Raw genomic sequence first — 24142 nt, 5'->3', positions numbered from 1 at the left:
GAACTTTTTCAGCTGCTTCCGAGATGAAGCATAGATAGGAGAATGGTCATATAAATAAGTCAGCCAAGCAGTCTGCCGTATATAGACAGAACCAGGGGAGACCAGGAGGAGAAGAAGTGGCCTATATTAGTAGTGTTGCACAATACAAAGTCATATGTGCTGTAAAGAAAAACACCTCAGCTGACAGATCTCTGCTCATAGTGTAGACCAGGGATCTCCAAACTGTCACAACAAAAGGGCAAGTTTACTGCCCTTTAAATTTCAGAGGGGGCCGGACTGTGGCCAGTGGGAGTAGAAAATACCCCGGCATAGGTAGATATTGGTGGTCAGTAGGAGTAAAAAAAAAAAAAAAAATTACATCAATGGTGTTAATGGAAAGTATAGTGTCCAATCATTGGCGTCATTGGAAGGACGTGTGCCCCATAATTGGTTTCAGTGGAAAAATTAGTTCCCCATCTCTGGTATCAGTGGAAGGAATAGTGCCGGATAACGGCAAGCAAAGCGTCATACCTGGCCTGTGGACCGCAGTTTGGAGACCCCGGGTGTAGACTAAGGCCCCCTTTCACAGGGGGTGGATTCCTGATCAGAAGGTAATCCACTCACAGATCCCCTGCTGATCTGGGCAGAGTAGGGGCAGATGACACATCTGTGTCTGCCGATCAGACATGGACACAGCCCATTCTGCTCTATGGGTGGCTGGGAGTAAAAGGGACTCTGCTGTCTATTAACACTTAGCCACCCTCAGATCCAATACACCTAAATGGAAGAGAATGGATCCCTTACAGTTGTTTTCACAGACTGGATTGGATTCAGGAGGTAGAACACAAGTTCATTCACACCTGCCTGTCCATAGTAATGCATAGATCTTCGATCAGCTCCGCCTGAAAAACTGACAATTGGACCTGATGGGATCCCCCGTGTGAAAGAGGCCTTACTTTTAAAACCCCTTTGAGGTGTTTTCTTACTGTACTATCACCATATTTGTGGCATGAAAAAATACAGACTGACAAAACACTCCTCATCTCTTATAGAGACCCGGTCACCACTTGGCCACCTTTACAAAATAGTTCACCTGCAAAAGGAGAATTGATTTTACCATGCTGCTGTTTACTTGATGATTGGTTATGTTCGCCCATATACTGCCATTTGTTATATAACTTTTCTGTACTGTATATTTTATACGTATTTTGGCTACTTTGCAAAAAATGTATAAAAAGGAATTACAAAAAAAAGGAGAATTGATGTACTTAATAATCTGGCAGCCAATGTATTCCAAAGCCGCAGCATTTCTACATCCCCGACGCAGCAAATATTCCACCATCAGATGGGTCAAATACTTGCTGCTCCTGCTGCCGCTGTAGTTCCTCCTCCCCCATCTTGTACAACCAGTGAGGACATACAAGTTGAAGGGAGGAACCACAGCAACTTGAGGAGCAGGTATATATATACACACCTGAAAGTGTAGAATATTCACAGTGGCTGAGGAACTGAAAAGTGGCAGTTTTTCAATACCCAGACCACCAGAAAGGGAAGTATACAGGTGACCTATTTTGTAGCAGCCCTGTGGTGAGATGTAAATTGAACTTGAGAGCTGCGGTTCCAGATCTCACCAGCAGATGGCGAGGTAAATGAAATCACAGCTCTCCCGTGATGGGTCCAGTAATAAAGGTCTTTTTATTTACAATGAACAATAAAATGCAAACTGCCACTTGCCATTAACTCTCAACATACCAGGACAGGAGAGACCACTAGAAAAATCAGATATGGCTCATGACTGTGGCTCAGGCCAGTTTAATACATTCAGCAGGACAGACAGCAAATGACAAGCAACATCAAAAATAGATATATCTCTCTCTCTATATATATATAGATTTATAGCTTTATAAGTGACTTCATTCTGGTAGTAGCTACAGTTACCTGTCCGCAAAGCTCGGTGTCAGGGAGACAAGTGACCAAGGTTTTCCATTCTGTTCACCGGCTCCCAGGAATCTAAGAAGAATCAGGTAAGTGCAAAAAACAAAAACATTTTGAAGTGCCGAAAACAAGTTAGTGCGGGACAGCCCTGCGGAGTTTGTGGTAATGCCTATAGAGATCTTCCAAGTGGGCATTACACACACTGCAATGTAAGCGACCAGCACAGACACTGTCACTCCAGCAGGGCATGGGGGGTAACATATACGGGAAGCACCACCCCCAAGTGCACGGGCCTAATGGAGGTCAGAGGATTGGGAGGAAAAAGGGAGGCAAATGTCCTCATGTGATGCAGTTGGAAGCGAGGCTTAGCAGCGTGTCTCAGCAATGAGCCACAACCAAATCGTGCGACATGCCAAAACGATGCAACAAACGCAGAGACTTGCAATCCGGTGACAAACGTCAGCATTCATTTCTCTATTAGGAGCCTAATCGTGCCAGTTACCTTTTGTAAAAAGAACCAACAACACTCGACTATTTAAAATGTACGCAAAACTACGAGAAACCCAATTTCAGTATTTGTTTCAGGGCAGCTATTGCTCTATGGGATCAGACCTAACAAGCCGATCGCACAAACTGACCAACTTCAATACTGATTACTGACAGGAAGTCAGCCATATATTCCTTCACATTTTAAGAGTCCATCTGTCAACTGAAACTTTGGCAACTATATTTAAAGTAGAACTAAAAGGAAAGTTAGGGAGGGTTATAACCCATCAGTTTGTTTCTGCCATCTGTGTCCCATTGGGGAGATTTCCATTCACTTCCTGTCCCATATCCACAACAGGAAGTGAGAGGAAATTGCTAAAAGTAAAAGGAATCCCTGGTTGTCGCCAGGTTACCAGGACTAGAACACCCCCACTGGAAGATATCCCCTTTATTATTGTCCTAGGCACAACATACCATTTGGGGATTTTCTTTTACTTTCACAGCAATACAAACCTGACAGGTGTATTAATCCAAACTAAAAAGAAAAAAAACAATTGCCTTCAGTTTTACCAGATGTGTGCCGGCCCCTTAAAGGGTGATATAAAATGGACAAAGTAACATGAAGGGAGGTAGGAGCGGTTGGGCCTACATGCACTCCATTGTACAGAGGTAGGAGGAATATATAAAATATCGGGTTATCACTGCCTACAAGCACAATGGGGTCTGGTGCACACATGGCAAAGTCACACCTGAGGACAAATGTCCAAACAGCAGCAAAGAAACCCTCAAAAATCAATAAACTATATAGGGAATGGGTAAGAGCCAGGGACGAGTACCATCAAGGTGACATCAGTTGGGCCTCAAACCAGTGCAGTCCAGCATGTGGCATGCACCCGTCTACATATACATAGCACTGCTCCACACACACACACAACATATATGTACAGAATACATTCAATGGCAATGCATTGTTCCTTCAGCTCTCCACCAGATACTGTGGTGTGCAAGCATACACAGGCACAGAGAGTGCACACATGAGAGCAGGCGGCATTGCATGTGTGTGACATATAGGATAGTTTACACTCTAAAGACACAGACAGGGGCAGGTGGTCAGGTGACATGGGGCACATACACATCCTGTGTCTGGGCTGTGATCAGCAGCGACTATATAATGGACCTAGAGGTATGTACAATGGACACAACCAATCACACCATATGAACTGAGTAGATTATCCCAATAGCCCCCCCAGCCGTGACAGTGAAAGCCCCCCCCCCTCCCCAGTCAACACTTTTGATTCTCTATCTTAGGACGCGTGCTGTTTTTTTTTTTGTTTTTCATGATTACTCAGATATATTCCATAACGTCTGATCACTGATTATCCTCAGCAAAGTAAGTCTCCAGCTCATCTCCCGTCTACCCCTCCAGTTCACAGGCAAGATACAAAGGGGGGTGACAAGAGTCCAACAAAGTGCTAAAGTTCAGGGTATGGGGACAGCCAAAGTTAGGGTTGGCTTGTGGAGGCACTGACAGGGCGGCAGCTGATCCTGCGAATGGAGTGCAAAGCGACTGTACAGCAGCCACGCATCAGAGAGCTAATGTTATACACTGGCTGTCCTTGGCGCCTCTCAGCGCGGCATAACCAGGCAACCGTGGGTACCACAGGGATCAACACAGCCAATAAGTCCACTACAAAGTGCCGGCTCCAGTAACTAAGAGGTGCAGCAGGTTCCTCTGCTTCCCCACCTTCAGCCCCAGAGGCTCCTTCAGTGACCAGCACTACACAGCTTGAGTCAGGATTGGCTGCTTCTGGCTCTTTGGGGTCCTGGGGCGAAAGGATGCCAGCTGTCTGTGACTGCAGGACCTTCTCTATGATTGTGTCAGGCTCAGGGGTGCCCGCAGCTTCGTCCGTCTGAACAGCACAGTCACTCACACTGCTGGCCTGAACAGCAGCCTCAGCGCACAGCGGAGGCGGCTGCACACTGAGACACAAAGGACCCTCGCCAAGGTAGAACTCTGTGCCAGAAGAGACAGCACTGCTGTCAGCATACCCGCTATCCCCAGTGTCCTGAGAGTGGCGATCTCCAACAGGAGGCTCGCTCAGTTTGGTGTAGGTAGAGCTGCGGGTGAGAGAGCGGGCAGGAGAGTCCCCAGCGGAACCTCCACCTTCTGCCCCATCCTGTGCCAACTCCATGTTCTGCAGAAGATTTTCCAGCTTACGGTTCTGCAACGTGATGTCAGCAAAATACTTCTGGACCCCTGTATCACCTTCCCCTAGCCGTCCCCGGACACTATCCATGACTTCACGAAGCTGCTGGATTTCCCTCTGCGCCGACTTCAGTGCCAACTGTGCCTCGACCCGATGACACTCTTCCTCTATCCAGTCCTCTTGCATCCGGCTCAGCTGCGAGCGCAGCTCATCAACTTCAGAGTCTCTGAATCAGTACCACCCAGAGCAAGTTTGGGGTGAAAGAGAAAAAAAAAAAAAAGATGAATATGTGAGCTGACATAACAGAATTAACATTCACAAAGTAAAAAAAAAAAGTAACATACTCTATTTGTGCTCACTATTAACAAGCTCAAATGGTGTATAATATTTTATCATATTGGTACATCTATACTCGGGCAGATCTACTGACGATATGTCTGACAAAAGATGGAATGGGTGCGCTTACATCATTTACACTAAAGTAGGGAAGCTTGTTCAAGACAAGGAAAGTAAATCTGGGGCAGGGCCTGCAAAAAGGGGCAGCGTCACCAAATCTCAGTTGGTGTTTGTAAAAAAATAAAAGACAACCATTTATTACATGCTCAAGAGCAGCGCAGGGAAGCAGAAAAATGTTTGCCAACACACTGGGCTGCTTGTCAAATGTATTTAAAAAAACTCAGCAAAGTACCAACCAAGTGCAGTATATAGGAAAAGACTATTAAAAACAAGTGGCAACTCACAAGGTGCATAAGGACAAGGGCTTGTCATCCACCCAGTGCTCTCATCCTTATGCGCCTTGTGAGTTGCCACTTATTTATAGTTTTTTCCTATATACTGTGCTTAGTTGGCGCCCTCTGCTGTTCCCTTTATATATTACAGAGATCACTTCAGTCTCATTGAGGAGATGCAACAGATATTTTTGGACCTTTGGACTTTCTAATATAATCCCTATACCCCCACATGTATTATGTTGTGGCTCAGCTGTGCCATTCTCGTTTATTACTTGTGTCGACATATTTATCGGATCTTCTCTACGTACAATATAACTACGATACCAAGATTCCCATAACTCTTGAAACCATCCTTTAGGACAGGACAATTCCCAGAGTTTCAATTTATTTCCAAATGCTAATGCATTATGAGGATAATGAGGATGATGGCATTAAAAACAGAACCTAAAAAAAGGTGCACAGGCAAGTAGTAGGTACACATTAATGCACCCAGCTTTTTGATACTCCAATCAGGAGAGAGGAAAGCAAGTTCAAGATGGAGCTTGCAGTTGAAGGACTCTCTCACTATCCTCATGTAGCAGCACTAGGCCATGCAGCAATCGTAAGCACTGAGAAAACCAAGTACACCCCACCCTTGTCTTCCCACCTGTACATGGAAAGATTGTCCGTAGGATTTACAATATGTGATCTCACCTTTCATGAAGTGCCTCCTGCATGTCCCTCAGTCTTGCCCTCAGGTGGCGGATGCAGACCTCTTTCTGCTGCAGGGGGGTGAGATATTGCTCTGGGGTGGGGGGCTTGATCCCATGGTTTTCACTGCACAGACTGTATTTATTTGACCGCCTTAAACTGAAAAAAAAAAAAAAAAAAAAAAACATAAAAGAAAAGCTTAAAATAAAAGACATGAATATTTGTATTGCCCGACATGTTTCCTGAAACTCCCTCCAGGCTTACACTCCCATTCTATATCTTTCTCTCTTTTCTTCTGCCAAGTGAACTGATCATCAGATATATTCTGTCATGCTTAGTACAAGTATGACAAATAATGTGTTAAGGTAACAGGGATTAATGGCATCTCTTATCACAGTAATCCCCTTGACAACGCCTTCATCTGCTTTTCTTTCCAGTGAAGGACACTTTTTGAATTAGACTGCTGCCAGAGGAAGATTGGACACTGGAAAAAAATAAAAATAAAATAAAAGATGTAGGCCCTCCTACTCCCAGCATGCCTCAGTTTTGTAGCACAGTATTATCAACAGCTGAGAGGAAAGACCCTTGTCCCTCAATGGACTCCAAGAAAAGGATTTTCTGCAGAGTACAAAAATCCTATTATCTTTCTCATCCACTGAGGAACACAGAAAGTCTCATCGTTTTGGACATCCAATAGCAGTCCAACTGACACCAGAACTGGGGACTGTCTGCTCTAAGATCCACCTGGAAGATCTTGCAATGGAAGCCAGCATCAGGCGAGGCCTGAAAACCCACCTGGTAAGATTTGTGAACAAAAGACCTCATGAGGACCATCAGAAATGACAAGGTGTTTTGAATGCGTTATAAATGTACACAGAGCCAGATTGTGATTTTTATAGACACACATCAAAAGTACATTTCTAAACATCAGTTTTTCTTGTGAGAACATCGGTCAAACAAATGCCATTGGAACAATGTTTTCACATGACTAGTTTTGATGTCTTCCAATAAAATAGATACTATTGTGTTACATTGGGCAATGCAAACATTGGCCTAGACTGAGCCTTAGGCTCTTGCCACCTGTAACATTCTTGATGGGGGTATCCAGGGCAATCCTTTGAAGTTCATGTGGAGAAATCTATATTTAGCTGAAGACTCCACAGTCCAACACTTTAGCCAGCGAGTCCCCCCCCCCCCCCATGTTTACAGACACGGGATTCATATTAAAAAGATGGTAGACCAGAAACATATCCACACTGTAGCTCAAAGCTGCATGGATGAGTTTTAAATGTTGTGACAGGAATAAGCTGCCACAGCGATCAGATCACATCTGATGTCTTCAGACCAGTCAGTGTTTGACAGATAAAGGTCATGGTGAAAACAGGTTACAGCGCAGGGCCTGCATGAGTGATCAGAGATGGGTCCTTAAAAGGCAGCTGCATCCTCCACTTGGATGGTAGACACTCTGTTAGGACGGCATACTGATGGATCCACAAAGGCGTCACACATTTTAACAAAGTCATTCTCAAATGCATATAGAACTAGGTACTTGGGATGTACAAACTTATCGCCAGGAGGTTTTCAGGTCTCCACTAGGGAAGCTCGTGAACTGCAGGAGCGCTGGGGAAGTCTTGGCAGTCTTAGGAAGGATCGCAGACTGGGAACAGCGCTGGTAGTGGCTATAGGCTGATCCTCAAGTTTTAAAGTGGTGCATACATATTGCATCATTAAGAGCCAAAATGGTCTCTCTTAGTTTGGAAGTGATGGCAGAAGACTGCGACTCCTCGGAGACAGGTCCATCTGTCAAGGACTGGACAGACTTGGCATTAGAGCACGGTTTCTCAACTAGGGTTCCTCCAAAAGATTGCTAGAGGTTTCTTGAGCAATTTCTGCCTCTCAGATTGGTTCCTGCTGACACCATTGATCTTTTTAGCTATCTGTAAGGGGGGGGATTCTTCCCACTGACCACATGCCTAAGGAGCATTTTCCCACGGACCATTACACTGGTGTATGAGGAGTTGTAGATATAGACCTTTTTAGCAGGGGTTCCCTGAGACTTGGAAGCTATTTCAAGGGTTCCTCTGTGTTGAAAAGGTTGAGAATGGCTGCATTAGAGTGTTGGCGAGTGAATTTATGGAGGCCGCAGGCAGATCAGATAATGAATAGAGGAAGGCACAGGAACATGCTTGAGGTCTCTGCAGTCAGGGTTTTCAAGCATCTGTGCTAACTGACCCATGAAATCTTGCAGGACTGCAGTTAAGGGGGACTTGGATACAGCAGGAGGTGGCCATGTCCAACTGAGCTAGGGAAGACTCCAGAGATCACTCTAGCAGAGGAGAAATTTCAAGGTTGCCAGTGTCCGTAACATTAGTAGGCACACAGCACAGAACTGTTAGTGGGGTGTAAATTGGAGGCACCTGACACAGAAGAACTGGCCTCCTTGTCTAGAATCGAACATGTGTCTCCTAGATTGTAAGCTCGAAAGAGCAGGGCCCTCGATCCCCTCATGTTTTGCATTGTATTGGTATTGTTCTGTCACATGTTCTGTTCCCCTCTGTAATGTACAGCGCTGAGCGAACTATTGGCGCTTTATAAATACTGTATAATAATAATAATGTATCACAAGGCTGACATCCAGTAACTTACTACAAGGCAACTGTTTAGCTATAGGTATAAGATCAGCCGACCAGAACTGACCAATTCACTGTAGGTGGGCACTAGGAACAGACCGAGGATCAGAGTTCCACATTGCCTTTGCAAGCATGAAGAGCAGTGGGAATGTGCCAACTCAATGCTAAATGGGGGGAAAGAGTGCAAAGGATGTGATTGACACTCCACCCAGGAAAGAACCCATTCTGCAGCGAAAATGACAAAGTAGCAAATTTGAAGGCGCTCAGTAATCCAAACAACAAGGTAGCTCCCGTTGCTCAGCCCAAATGGCCTACTTCAAAGACTCTTCAGCAAAAGGGCAAGTGCTGAGGCAATGCCATAGCTCTGGACCAGGAAATCGTTTCACGGCTAACTTACCAGTACACAATGTCTGCAAGGCGCCAAAGCAGAGCTCAGTGCCTAAAGGTCACATTCCAACCAGTCATGCCTGCAATGTCCAGACTAACATTGTCCAGCACCCCAAAGTCAAGCTGAGGAAAGGCCGATTAGGATACCTGCCATGATGAGACCAACTGATGCAGTCAAAGTAGGAATCCTGATCGAAGAAAAAAAAGCTAGTAAAAAGGGTTAGTCTTTCCTTAGAAGAGCTGAATAAAAGACATTCATCATCCAAAAAAGGAATGCTGGAACGAGGAGGGGTTATCCCAGGCTGGCTTTTTATTCTTTTTTTTGTTTGCCAGAGTCCAATCCTCCCTTAGGAAACAATATAAGATGGAGAAGAAAGAAAGGCTTCCTACTGCCAGTTACAGACTGATGATATCCGTTTAGCCTAAGAAAAGTCACTGACTGGAGCTCAATCTAAAGTTGACCTTTCAGTAGCTTTTTAACTCTGCCCCTTGCATGAAGGCCTGTCTGTTCATATGAGCACAAGGCTGCATGAGACATGCATAAGGTAGAGTCTTAAAATGTGCCTGCGTGGGTTTCCTCTGGGTACTCCCATTTCCTCCCACACTCCAAAGGCATGCTGGTAGGTTAATTGGATCCTGTCTAAAATTGGCCCTAGTATGTGTTTGTATGAATGTGAGTTAGGGACCTTAGATTGTACGCCCCTTGAGGGTTAGGGACCTTAGATTGTACGCCCCTTGAGGGTTAGGGACTGATGTAAATGTACTATACTAGTACCTGTAATAAATAAAAGTTGAGTTTTTAGTAACTGTAGAACATTATCCTCCTCACATAAATGGATAGGCCTCTGCACCCCATCCCATTCCCCTTATTCTTAAATCTGTGTTCCCTCTACCCATGATTCCTCTAGTATTGATACTGCCCCATCCTGCATAGTTGTGTCCCCATTAACGCCACCACATGGCTGGCCCAGTCGATAGTTCCCTTCGACGTGGTTATGTCCTCAAATACTGTGTGCTACATTAACATACTTATTTGAGCACTTCCAGGTTCTTCCTTCCCTGCACATTTCTGAACTGGGGCAAAGAGATAGAGAATATGAAGATAGATTTTTGCACTCTCCCTAATAAAAGTTACATAAAGTAACACTTCCCTGCTTTACAGATAATCAGACTAGTAAGCAAGCTGGGTTCACTAAGCAATCAGATGTTATTAGGTCTGGATGTCCCAGTGCTTCCCCGCTATGTGCCTATTCTGCTGTTTCACAGAGAACATGCTTATTCAGTACTAATGCAGCTCTCTGTACTTTGGGATGCTCCTGGGCTGACAACAATAAGGCTCATGTACAATGACTAGAGAGGAAAAATAAGACTTCTCTAGAGGAGTCAGTCACATTTCATCGATCATTCTCTACTCTTCATCTGACTGGTTGTGACCAGTGTCCAGTGTGCAACCTCAACAATGGCCATCATTACCAAATTCTCACTGGCTATGTAAGATTACAAAACTAGCAAATTAGTATTTGAATTTCTGTCCAGAAACAGTTCATCTAGCAGCTTCTTACTGCTTCCAAGGATTGGCGTATTGGTAGTTGTACATTTGAGTTCCCCATTCAGCCCACCTGCTGGAGCCATTATAAGGGGATTCCCCCCTCCGAAATAGTTTATTAATTTAATATTCATTTCAAAACAACAAACGGCTTAAGACTTGTTGCTGGTGTACCATGAAAGAAAGCCAAGAGATCAGAAATCATCCTACTAATAGCCAGCCTAAATTAACATATTTCAAATTTAGCTTTTACATTATGGGAACTTCTTGATACCACTTTGCCCTTTCTAAAAGCACGATTCAGTTGGCAGATTATTCATTTCAAGACACTGTATGCACTATACCTTGACGAGGGACTGCTATCACTTCCTTTGTAGGAGCTGGAGGTGCTACTGCTAACAGAGGATGTTCCATATGGGTCCCTCATGGAGACAGGAGGGGAAGCTCGTCTGTGGCGGGAAAAAAAAAAAAAAAAAAAAAGACAAAAAGCAAAATTTGCAATGCATAGCAACTGTAAAAAAAAAAAAAAAAAAAAAAAGTTTGCACAACACAGATGGCAGACTTACCTACGCGAACCAATAGATGGCCTCCTGCCTCCAGGGACAGACATTGGGGCACTGCAGCAAGGGGGCGCCAGAGGGCGGCAGAGAGCACCTCCTACAGCAGGAAAAAAAATATTTGCAGTATAAGACTGGCTATAAAGGGAGAACATTTCCCCACCAAATACTACATTCTCATAAAGGCCTGAACGTGTAAGGTCTCACACACTGTAAGCTTAAAACATTTTTTCCTCCTACAAGAGTTTGCAGCATTAAAAATGTGGTAAAAAGCATCTGGCGTTGATGCATTCCATTCACCAGAATTCTAACTATTAAAATGTGGTGGGAGCGCACGTTAATGCATTTTTGAGCATTTTTATGCTCAAAAGCTCCTCTCCTGAAAGTACGGATGAGTTTTTTTCCATCTGTAACACCCCCTGCCACTAAACTCCTGACAACACCTACAGTGTGCATGGACACATAGGCGAACGTAGGGGGAGTTTACAGGCAGAGAGATAAAAAACACAAAACTCAAATGCTTGAAGAAGCTTTTTTTTTTAGCTGCAGTGTGCATGAGGACTTAATGTAACTACAAAAAGCAGTTTAACATTTTTAAAATAATCTCCAGTGATCCTGCCATGAAGCTCCTTGTTTAGGTGCTTCCTGTGATAGGTGACAACACGCTGCCCCTGTCCACCAACTATGCCCTGCATTTTCACTGTCACATAGGCTTTCAAAGGAGACTACAAGAACATGCAGAAAGAAGTGGTCAAAAAGAGAATGCAATAGATGAGCAGCACTGAGGATTTAAAAAATAAAAATAAAAATTATGTAAAGGCTTTACATAATTTAGGATCCTTTACAAGCCAAAAGCAGAGAAAGTGTCTGCAATAAATGTAATAAAACGGCAGTAAACTCTACAAAAAAGGAGCCCTCCAGAGCTGAGCTGTTACTGCTCCTAGTGCTTCCATCTTCACCCAGTCTTCCTTCCAGGTTTGAATGGCCAGGTTGTGATAACGTCACCCCCGTGCATGCATGGGAGTCGCCATCACTACACAGCATTCTCTGCATTCATGGCACACTCAAGTGTTCTGTGAATGCAGACAGTACTACACATGTGCAGTTATTATTGAGTCGATGTTGATATCTAGAAAACGGTACAAGTTCAAGCCGCTTGAAACAATGAGCGATTGCAAAAAAACAATACATTTTGCTACAACTGCAATTATACTGAGCACAAAAACAGGGAGAAATCGCAAAGAAAAAACCAAAAAAAAAAAAACTGTGTGGACTAGGCCCAGATCTGCAGCTTCCACATCAGCGCTGCAACTGGTTCTTCCAGCAGCTCAGCAAGGACTCTGCACAACACCATATCCTGAATAATAAATCATAATGCTGTTACTAAGGATGAGGAAACACATCAGGAATCTGCCAAATTCAGCAAATTATCTTCATCAGGAAATTATCAGTTTTCCTAAATATGCCCATATGTCCAAATTTGAAGAACCCCACACTATCGCTTGATGCTATGCAGATCAGACAAATCTTTATATATAGAGGAAATTTAATTTGGAGATCAAGCAGTAAGATCACCTTTTCTATTATCTACTTTCGACAATCAGGTCTAATGGAAGTCTTGTTCCCCATCAGGCCAGTTCACACCACTATGTTTTGGTGCTGTGTGTGGAAAGAAAAGAAGCGCAGTGCAGCGAAACACAAAATATCGCAGTGTACTATGCCCAATAGAATACAATGAGCTTATGTACAGTTTGCTTTAACAGTGCAATGCACCAAGATTGGCGAACTGCCACTGCTGTCATAGTACTGCACACCATTCTAGTGCGGCTGCTGGTGTGAATGGGCCCTAATACGATAAACTGATGTCTTTTTTAATTATGTCCCAGTAACTCAACTTCCCCAGGATTGCTGCTCTGTGGTAAAGTAACAGTCAACCTCCAGAAGTCTGACACGCCCCCTGTATGGTGACAACTACTGATCTCTAAATCCTCATACACACGGGCAGGGGCGGACTGACAACTCATGGGGCCCCCAGGCAATAGGGAATCATGGGGCCCGTGTCCTTGCCCAAACTCAAAAAAGCCTATGAAAAAGGTACCAGGGGCATCTCATGGGGCCCCCCAGGCAATAGGGAATCATGGGGCCCCTGTGTCCTTGCCCAAACTCAAAAAAGCCTATGAAAAAGGTACCAGGGGCATCTCATGGGGCCCCCGACTGACCCCGGGCCCTCGGGCAGTGCCCGAGTTTCCAAATGGTCAGTCCGCCCCTGCACACGGGACATTTTTACAGCAGCTGTTTTTGGCTTTTGCCATTTTTTTCTACAGCCAGTAAACTCCCCTCAGCATGTTATCCTATGCGTCCATACACACACAGACTGTAATCAACGTTTTTTGGCAGGGATGTTTTTTGGCTGGAAAAAAAAAAAAACACAGGACTAGTGGTTTTCTAGAGGAGTTTTTTAGCTGTAAAAGCGCTTGAACGCTGAAAAACATGTCAAAACGCAGGAAATCTCGGCAAACCAGCGTTTTTGGACTTTTTTTGACGTAAAAAAGAATGCTAAAAAAACTCAAACATGAAAAAATGCGGCAAGATGCCACTAAAAGCTAATACAAAAATGCTAAAAAAATACCGAAAAACTTTTATTTTTAACAAGACTTTACACAGCTAACGTTACCAGCATTATTAAAACGTCCCGTGTGCAAGAAGCCTAATTAGCACAGAACAGAACTGCTGTTTCGAAAGCTGCAGCTGTAAAATTAAAAAAAAAAAAAAAAAAAAAAAAAAAAAGGAATCGCTTCTTCTAGAGGAGTTTAGTGTTTTGCCTGTAGAAGCAGCTAATGTTATCCTAGCAGTCCATTCACATTAGCACATTTAGAAACACAATTTTAAGCTCAGCATTTAAAGGTAGGTATGAAAAACCTTCTGTTCCCTAGGCAGAAACAAAATGCTGATATAGAGTGTTTTTGTACACAGTTTAGATGAATTTAGCATTTTTTTCTGCTAGAACGCTCCAATCAAAAATGTAAACCAGAAGAGTTTTTTTCCCTGCCTTTAAACATTGAGCCTAAAATACGCCTCTAATTATCCTAATGTGCATGGACACAGGAGAACACAGAGCCGCTTCTACAGGCAAAATACAAAACTCATGATAAAGCAGCGAATTTTAAAAGGATAAGTTCATCTTTTTACAACAAATACTAAATTCACATTTTTAGCAGGTAAACAAATGTAAATTTATTCTTTTTTTATGTTTCTGGAGACTAAAGCATTGCACCAGCGATCAGCAGATTGCTGGTGACTTGCAGGTGTCCTGCAGACCTGCCACTATATCTGTTTGCCTGTATGGGAAAACGGATATCAGATATACTGACAGGAAGAAACAATGAACTACCACGGAGCTCCACAGCGCCGTGGTAGTTCATTGAGTACTACAAGCCGACAGCCGCTTAGGTTACCGGGACTTGTAGTTCATTCACAGAACACCATGAATGAATGACACGGTTTTTAAAAATGTGACAACTAGTGGGGGATTAGAAGATCCCCCAGCAGCTGTCACAATAGGAAGTGGTGGCTGGTCCATTCGTAACATGTTACACCCCGAAAATGGATGTAACAGGTTATGAAAGGTGAACCTATAGAATCTCACAGGCTGCCAGCAGCAGGCTGGACAGTGAACCTATGTCCTTTGCCAAAACCTAAACACTGGAGCCCAAGACGCAAGCATTTTGAAATATTTCCATTAACTCCGGATCCTTCTGCCAAGAGTTGGCAGAAAAGTCCAAAAGAAAAAACAGACTTTCCCTATGTTTTGCTTTGTTTACATGGCAGATATAGATATACACACACAGTGAAGGAAATGTGTGTTTGATCCCCTGCTGACTTTGAATGTTTGCCCACTCACAAAGAGATGATCAGTCTAAAAATCGAATGGTAGGTGTATGGTAACACTGAGAGACAGAATAGCAACAATTCAAAAGAATTTCTTTGTGAGTGGGCAAACATTCAAAATCAGCAGGGGATCAAATACTTATTTCCTACACACACACACACTATATATATATATATATATATATATATATATATATATATATATATATATATATATACACATACATACACACATCACTATATATATATATATATATATATATATATATATATATATATATATACATACATACACCACAATATATATATATATATACATACATACACACACACACACACACACACACACACATCACTATATATACATATATACACACACACACACACACATCACAATATATATATATACACACACACACACATCACAATATATATATATATACATATACATACACACACACACACACGTATACATACACACACACGTATACATACATTACACACATTATACATACACATAATTAAAAAAAAGTAATGTTTGTGGTACCATTTATTGTTCATGGTACCCCAGCTCAGGTTTGCATTTTTTGTGCAAAAAAACAAAAAAAAAAAAACAAAAACAAAAAAAGCAGCAAAATGCGTTCAAAAACACGCAAAGCTCAGCACCAACAATCAAATACACTCACCCTTGTTTATCTACTCTATATAGTTGAAAGGAAAAAAAAACAAAAAAAAACGTAAGCACCCATTTATATTTGTGCAATGCATTAACATGCAGTGCATTAAGACAGTTGACAATAGGCTTCCAACGCACAGTAAAGTACCGACTGTCAGACACACATTGTTGCTACAATGCAGTACTGTGCATTGCCATGCGTTGCCTTAGTGCCTTGTGGTGCTACTGAAAGTGAATGGCACCAGGATTCATCAATGCATGCACTCCCACAACCTATGCAGTAAGTGTAAACCCTCACAATAAACTTGTTTGATACTCTCTAGCCTGTTACATATACTACTGCACAAAATACCTGGATTATTTCCTATATGCACAGAGTAGAACTATCATCTCTTTGTGAGTGGGCAACTATTCCTAGATTGTAAGCTCCAAGGAGCAGGGCCCTCGATCCCCTCATGTTTTGCATTGTATTGGTATTGTTCTGTCACATGTTCTGTTCCCCTCTGTAATGTACAGCGCTGAGCGAACTATTGGCGCTTTATAAATACTGTATAATAATAATAATAATAATAATATGCACAGAATAGAACTGGATATAACATTTATAAGTAAAGTCGATCCAGGGAATATCAGATTTCCTCTCGGGGGATCAGGAAGTGTTTTCCCCCTGCAGGAGCAAATTGGATCATGCTTTGCTGGGGTTTTTTTTGCCTCCTGTTGGTATAGGATTGCGTATATAGGACTGTATCATTTTTTTTCCTTTTTATTGGTTGATGGACTTGTGTCTTTCTTCAACCAGACAATGTACCTGTTGATTCTGACAGAAAGCCAGTATATTACTAATTTATTGCACTCTCTATATATTTATTTCCAGCAGAATTATTAGCCCTGGCCTATTTTTAGTATGTGAACTACAAAACACCTTCCTCCTAGGTTACCCTAGTTGCACACCAAACTGTTTTCTGCAGCAATTTGCAGAAACGCAGTACAGTCCATTCAACATGATTTCCCATGAGAGATGTTAAAAAAAAAAAAAAAAAAAAAACTCCCTGACCCTTTACAAAAAAAAACAAACCGGGTGAAAATGCAGAGATGTGAACGTAAAAAGTTGCATTTTTGGTTCTATAGACTTCAATGGAAATGCTGCAATAATGCATGTAGTGCGTTTTTGATGCATTTCTGCAGTATTTTTGATGCATTTTACATTTTAAATCTGCCAAGCAAGAAAAAATTAAAAACAAAACAAAAAAAAAAAAAACACCCCCAAAACACGTAAAAAAATGCAGGTGCAAAAATGCAGCAACAGGTCAAACGCAAACTGCATAGGTGTGACCCTAGTCTTATGGAGATGAGGCAGTGTTGTGTAGTCCTAACATTCTTCTCGTCCAAGGGTAACAGTGCTCATTCATATAATAAACCATTGCCAAACTAGAACATGAAGGGTGTTATTGGTAGGATCACCAGGTGAAAAAAGAAAGTGAAAAAAATTCTGAGTGTCTACATTTTTGTTCTTGGGTTTGGATACATTGGAACTCTGGAATCATATATAAAGCGTGGTAAGCTCCGGTCCAGTCACAGGTGACGCCATTAATGAGTTGCTTTTGCACAAGTATTAATTAGTACAGCTGTGCTGCTAACAAGTCGGCAAAACATCACCTGTTTGTGATTTCTAAATACATTTAATGCAGGCCATTGACGGTTCGTTTATCAGCCGATATTATCGTCCGAAAGAACAATCGGACGAATTTCGCACTGTTAGTGGGGCAATGGCATCGGCCAATTTTCGCGGTTCCCCCTCATTTCTTTTATCGGTCATGCTGGAAAAATTTGTGAAAAACGGCCGATTTTCGCAATCATTTGTGGCAACATCGGTTTACAGAACGAACGATGTTTCGTCTTTTGGACGAAAAATCGCCCGATAAACGAACCGTCTATGGCCTGCATAAGTATTTAAATTTTTATCCTTACCAACCAGCATACATCATACACACAAAACCCAAGATTTTACCATGGTGTTACAGTGACAAAAGGTATCCAGCTAAAGTCAGTTTATATGCAAAATACTTCCATGATTGGTAAATAAAAAGGGTGTCATTTATCAGTGTCCAACATACAAACCTCTTGTTAAAGTGATCAACCAGAAAGAGTCACACCCAATGTCTATGGCATCAAAGCATTACGGGCAGTTTTTGTTTCGGACACTTTGATAAATGAAGTCTGATCCATTATTTACTAATACACAATCAGGAGCAACCAGTGAAGTACTTAATGTAATTCACTCATTTGGCTGATCAAAGCGCTGTGAAATGATTGCATCACTTATTGATTTAATTTTACTAAAAGCTCCTGGAAAGTGAAAGCAAAGGACCTCTAGTACTGAAGAACTACAAATATCAGGACATCAGTTCGTATTGATGTTTAACTTGTAGCTCCTCAGCACCCAATTTCTGATTGTCCACTATAAGCAGCAAATTTGTTGTACCCAATAAAACCAATAATCAGATATCTGACAGTCCGATATAAGGACTCCTTATTGCTTTCAGCTCAATCTTACATTTTCTACTTATAGAATTATTAATTCTAAAAGTAGAAAATTAATTTACAATATATAATTCATATTATAGTTTACAATCATCACATCTTTGTAATAAGTGAACAGGTTGATTTAAAGTGTTACTAAACCCAGGACCCAGCACTCACTATATCCGGTCTCCCCGGACCCGGCATTCACTATATCCGCTCTCCCCGGACCCCGCATTCACTATATCCGCTCTCCCCGGACCCCGCATTCACTATATCCGCTCTCCCCGGACCCCGCATTCACTATATCCGCTCTCCCCGGACCCCGCATTCACTATATCCGCTCTCCCCGGACCCCGCATTCACTATATCCGCTCTCCCCGGACCCCGCATTCACTATATCCGCTCTCCCCGGACCCCGCATTCACTATATCCGCTCTCCCCGGACCCCGCATTCACTATATCCGCTCTCCCCGGACCCCGCATTCACTATATCCGCTCTCCCCGGACCCCGCATTCACTATATCCGCTCTCCCCGGACCCCGCATTCACTATATCCGCTCTCCCCGGACCCCGCATTCACTATATCCGCTCTCCCCGGACCCCGCATTCACTATATCCGCTCTCCCCGGACCCCGCATTCACTATATCCGCTCTCCCCGGACCCCGCATTCACTATATCCGCTCTCCCCGGACCCCGCATTCACTATATCCGCTCTCCCCGGACCCTGCATTCACTATATCCGCTCTCCCCGGACCCTGCATTCACTATATCCGCTCCCCCCGGACCCCGCATTCACTATATCCGCTCTCCCCGGACCCCGCATTCACTATATCCGCTCTCCCCGGACCCCGCATTCACTATATCCGCTCTCCCCGGACCCCGCATTCACTATATCCGCTCTCCCCGGACCCCACATTCACTATATCCGCTCTCCCCGGACCCCGCATTCACTATATCCGCTCTCCCCGGACCCTGCATTCACTATATCTGGTCTCCCACAGTACACAGAAAATTTAAATGCAATTATTTTAGTCAATATAAACTGCTAAACACCTTTTCTCATTAGCAATATATAGCAGGCTTGTGACTTATCAGTGTCCAGCAGAGCACTGGTTACAACTTGTAGGAGGAGTTTTCATTCTCCCCTGATTGTCCTATGAGGGTGCATGACCCATGACATCTGTCTAGACAGTGCTGATTGGCCCTGTGCTAATCACGTGCACTCTCCCAAGGGAAAAAAAAAAAGCAATACACACCAAACTGAGCATCTGCAGAGTGAATCCAAACCTCTGTTCCATCAGGAGATATTTAGGGGACAATGTAAGAAGAGAAGGATCAGAGAACAGAGGATCAAACGTCCTTTTTACACAATGTGGAGGATTAACCCCTTAGGTTACACAGTGAGTATAACAAGCATGCTTTACTGCATCTACAGACTGATTGTACTGCTGTGGGTTTAGTAACACTTTAAATTGACATTTCAGAGACTTCAAACTAAGAATTCTTAAAAAGCATACGGTTGATAAAAAAAAAAAAAAATATCTGAAATCTTTTATAAACTGAATGTTTTTCCCACTATAGCAAGCAACACAGCCATTTAGACAGTAAATCTGAGGATGCCATATGTGAACAAGTCATGCCTACACACAAGGCCTCAAGGAGCAGTCATTATTAGGGTTTGGAGAGAGAGGATGATGTCATACACTGACTTGGGCATCCTGCCCTTCAGTCATCGCACATGGTTGCCCCAGCAACACGAATGATGCTGAATTAAGATTCCAAGCTGTGTCAGATTCAGCCTCTCATTTCCTCCACCCACTACTAGCTGGAAGCAACATACAACACCCACATCGAGGGCCCTAACATCTTTCATCAGCCACATCTAGCTAAAGACCCATCCTTTAACGCCAAAAATCACTTTGCTGCAAATGCAAAAACATAAAGGTGCTTGTAGTATATGGCGGGAGTCTGGGATGTAACAAACTGCCTTTCTGTATTAGTTCTATAGGCCTACAAGCATTCGGATCCTATACACACAAACATCCAGTACATTTCTGATATCAGCACAGGCTCTGCATCCCTTTTTGGGGCACATTTGAAGAGAAAACTGCAATCTGCAGCAATGACTTGCTAGCACAGATTTGCAGCGTTCTGGACCCAAGAGATCCACCCACACATCAACCACAGTGAGGCTGCGAACACAACACACAGCAGATGCCCCCAACCTTGCGGGCAGCAAAGTGAGATGGTATAGCTGCAGATGTGTGACCTTCACAATGGCAGAGCAGTCAGCCACATTGCTGCGAACACCCAGAGGGAATGCAATGAATGGCAGAGTGCACATGGAGGAGATATGAGCACTGACAGAACGATCATAAGTCAAAGATTTATGGCTGGATACAAAGGTTATGTTATGGATGATGCCGGGTACGTGAGGAAAGGAGAGGGCACAACGCTGCTTGTGTGATCGGTAGATCTGCGGGTATACACCCTGATATTCCTATGTCCAATCACACAAGCAGTGTTGTAACCAGGGGCAGACTGACAACTCATGGGGCCCCCAGGCAATAGGGGATCATGGGGCCCCTGTGTCCTTGCCCAAACTCAAAAAAGCCTATGAAAAAGGTACCAGGGGCATCTCATGGGGCCCCCTACTGACCCCGGGCCCTCGGGCAGTGCCCGAGTTTCCAAATGGTCAGTCCGCCCCTGGTTGTAACTGAACATCCCCCTGTGTAGGTCTGACTGTCCCTAATGAGAACAGGTAGGCCTTGTGCACGGTCAACGTGAACCCAATCACACAGAGGTGCAATGCAATCCCAGCAAATAGGTGCCACCTGACAGGGATCTGTATACAAGCCAAGGTGTCCTAGATATAACAGATGGCTGTATATACGTCAGGGATGCTCTTCCTCCAGCAAGAAACCAAGGTGGTCAATGTACAAGGCAAGGTGACCTCCCAATCAATGGGGTCTATCATCATAAAAAGGCCAGGAATTCCTTATAGCACAACAATCTGCAAACTAAACTGGCACACCGACCCAAAAAATGCCAAAAACTGACTCCGCTTTGTACATAGTTCAGATCTTCAGCTCTTCAAAGACCAGATTTATCAAATGCTCCAAGTGAGCCCACTATCCAGGAACATCCCGATGGCAAACATAGATGGACAAGACACTGGATGATAATTGTATTTACACATAATAAAAATATAAATAATAATAATAAAAACAACAAATATGTATAATTTTCCCCTCCAGTTTTATTTTCGATAGGATCATGTGACCTTCATGTCATTTGTCCTGACAACCGGTATATTATATATATATATATATATATATTTTTATTAACAAACACTTTTGCAAACAGCTGTCAGGACATTAACCCCAAAATGACAAGAAGGGCTCAAGATCCTAATCAGAAATTAAACCGGACAAACTTCAGCATTTCACAGATGAAAGGAATAGTAAATATAAAAGAATAGGTAGCCCGGGCTCTGTGGCACATTGAGGAGGAAGTCAGCGAGGCACATATTGATACATTGCATCCACACCGATCTTCTGGGTGACACACACCAGGCACTGTGGATCCAACATACAGCCGCCCACAACTCGCACAGCTGTCTGCACACACCTACCTACACATAATCACCGGCACCTACCTACAACTTCCCCACCGGCACCTATCCAGCACACGCCCACACACACAGCCCCCCATGTGAAGACACAGCTGGAAGTGTCCTGTGGCCCGCATCCAGCCTATGCGCAGTCCCTGCACCCCAGAGGCATGCACCCCCCAAATCTGCACCCCTGGCCCGGGCGCTGTCACCTGCGGGGCTCTGCATGATGCTGCCGCAGCTCCGGCCGGCGGAGGAGGAGTGGGGGAGGAGAGGGATGGGGGACACCAGGGAGGGGGGCGGGGACTATGCGTCATCTCACTTTCATTTAAAGACACAGAACAAATGAGAGGCACATCGTACAGCAGATCGTATTGTGCCGTGTGTAGATTTCTATGGGGCGGCTCCCGATGGACACAATATGGCTCCCCTGCTACCCATGAAGGGTGTATGATTTGTAGCCCCCCTTCTGCACCAATCATTCCTTCCCTTGTCTGGTGATCACCTGCAAATGGCACCATAGACACCTGAGGGTGGCTGGAGGTGCACACGTGACCAGCCTGTCCCTAGGCATCTCCCCCAGCCAATGATATCCGTCATGGAAGGTGGGGGAGGGATATTTATACAAAGTTCCATGGCTTCAGCTTGGGCCAGGATCAGGGGCGGACTGACAACTCATGGGGCCCCCGAGCAAAAGGGCATCATGGGGCCCCTGTGTCCTTGCCCAAACTCAATAAAGCCTATGAAAAAGGTACCAGGGGCATCTCATGGGGCCCCCTACTGACCCCGGGCCCTCAGGCAGTGCCAGAGTTTCCAAATGGTCAGTCCGCCCCTGGCCGGGATGGATGGATGCTACTGTACCTCCAACTTCCTGCAATGACGGAGAGTGACAGCTTGTACCACACAGTGTGGAGACCAAGGATGACCCCTACCCCAGCCCAATTGCATGGGCCATGAACAGGGGCAGACTGACCATTTGTAAACTCAGGCACTGCTCGAGGGCCCGGGGTCAGTAGGGGGCCCCATGAGATGCCCCTGGTACCTTTTTCATAGGCTTTTTTTAGTTTGGGCAAGGACACAGGGGCCCCATGATCCCCTATTGCCCGGGGGCCCCATGAGTTGTCAGTCCGCCCATGGCCATGAAGAATGAATATGTGAACAATGATTGATTAAATACATCTCCAATTGATTTTTTGACCACAAGGCCTCTTTCAGATGAGCAGAGGTAAAAACAGGCAGCTGAGCTTTGTTTTTATCACCCCCACCATGGTCACCCACACAAACTGTAAAATAATAGACTGCTCGCTTGCCGCGGCCTCCAGGCTTTGCTTCATGGCTGCTGCGTTTTATTTAACTTGCAGAATTTGACCTGTGCCACCCCTTGTCAAACTTGCCCATTGAGTTGAATGGGGCCGTGCTGCAACCACTCGCAGCGCATGCAATTGCGGCATTATTGGGTTAAAGCAGGCGGCGAGGAAGCGAAAATAAGGCCTCATCACCACCTGTAATGCACGATGAGAGTACGCCCTTGTTTGATTTTGTTTACCTCATCACCACCTGTCAAATGCCCTCAGAAGGGCAAATCCAAATGCAGATCGCTCTTCAGAAGTTACCCCACTTTGGTATGACAAAACCCTTGGCAGACTGACAACTCATGGGGCCCCCGGGCAATAGGGGATCATGGGGCCCGTGTCCTTGCCAGTTTCCTGACTACCTAACATCTTTTGAGACTCTGTGTAAATATGTACCCTGAACTGTGCCATGCTGTACCCTATACTAATACTCCACTAGTGTGTGGGAGCAACAGAAGCAGTCCTTGAGGCAGAGACCAGGTTGTCCAGGACAGAAGGAACCAAAAAGGGGGTGTCACGCCTAATTCCATATCTGCTACAGACATGACATCTTTTTTGGGGTGTCCTTTGAGTTGGGGTACCAGGAATGGCATCGGAAAAATGCCTCTCATGCAGCCGGCTAACTGCATCTGGGTTGGGGGTTTGGGCCACAGCATCTTCTGAATACAAAAGGGCCGTGATGATCTCTTCCTGGAATTTTAGGAAGGATCCACTCCGTCCAGTTGCTTTGTAAAGCACAAAAGCATGGTATAGAGCCATGCGCCTGGCTGTTCGGGAAACAAAGCAAGGCTTCATCACCTGGTCGTTGAAGTCCACCCCTCCCATGTTAAAGCGGAGTTCCACTCAACCTGTCAGAAAAATACAAGTCAAAAACTGTAGCTGCTGACTTTTAAAAAACAGCCATTTGTCCCTCGGTCCCGTGGTGTGTCCACCGCAGCCCA

The 24142-nt window shown here is 44.2% G+C and overlaps 1 protein-coding gene across 2 annotated transcripts; it reads right to left on the bottom strand.

Moving 5' to 3' along the window:
- Window positions 1-1762: 1762 nt before the first annotated feature.
- SNPH (syntaphilin) lies at window positions 1763-22141 on the bottom strand. Of its 2 annotated transcripts, none has more exons than XM_089662557.1 (5): window positions 22062-22141; window positions 11158-11248; window positions 10936-11040; window positions 6032-6187; window positions 1763-4833 (listed from the first exon to the last, which is right to left on the bottom strand). In XM_089662557.1, exons 1-5 carry the CDS (start codon window positions 22075-22077, stop codon window positions 3903-3905), a joined length of 1299 nt encoding a protein of 432 aa, XP_089518683.1. In that variant the 5' UTR covers window positions 22078-22141; the 3' UTR covers window positions 1763-3902. The 2 variants fall into 2 exon arrangements, with proteins under 2 accessions (XP_089518683.1, XP_089518685.1); XM_089662559.1 differs by lacking the exon at window positions 22062-22141 and adding an exon at window positions 21895-22032.
- Window positions 22142-24142: the final 2001 nt, after the last annotated feature.

This window comes from Staurois parvus, unplaced genomic scaffold, assembly GCF_062004578.1.
Source record: "Staurois parvus isolate SC_StPar_1 unplaced genomic scaffold, SC_StPar_1.0 ptg001490l, whole genome shotgun sequence".
In the NCBI taxonomy this organism is placed as follows: domain Eukaryota; kingdom Metazoa; phylum Chordata; class Amphibia; order Anura; family Ranidae; genus Staurois; species Staurois parvus.
The sequence above is the reverse complement of the archived record's forward strand: the minus strand, read 5'-3'. Positions and strand labels throughout refer to the sequence as shown.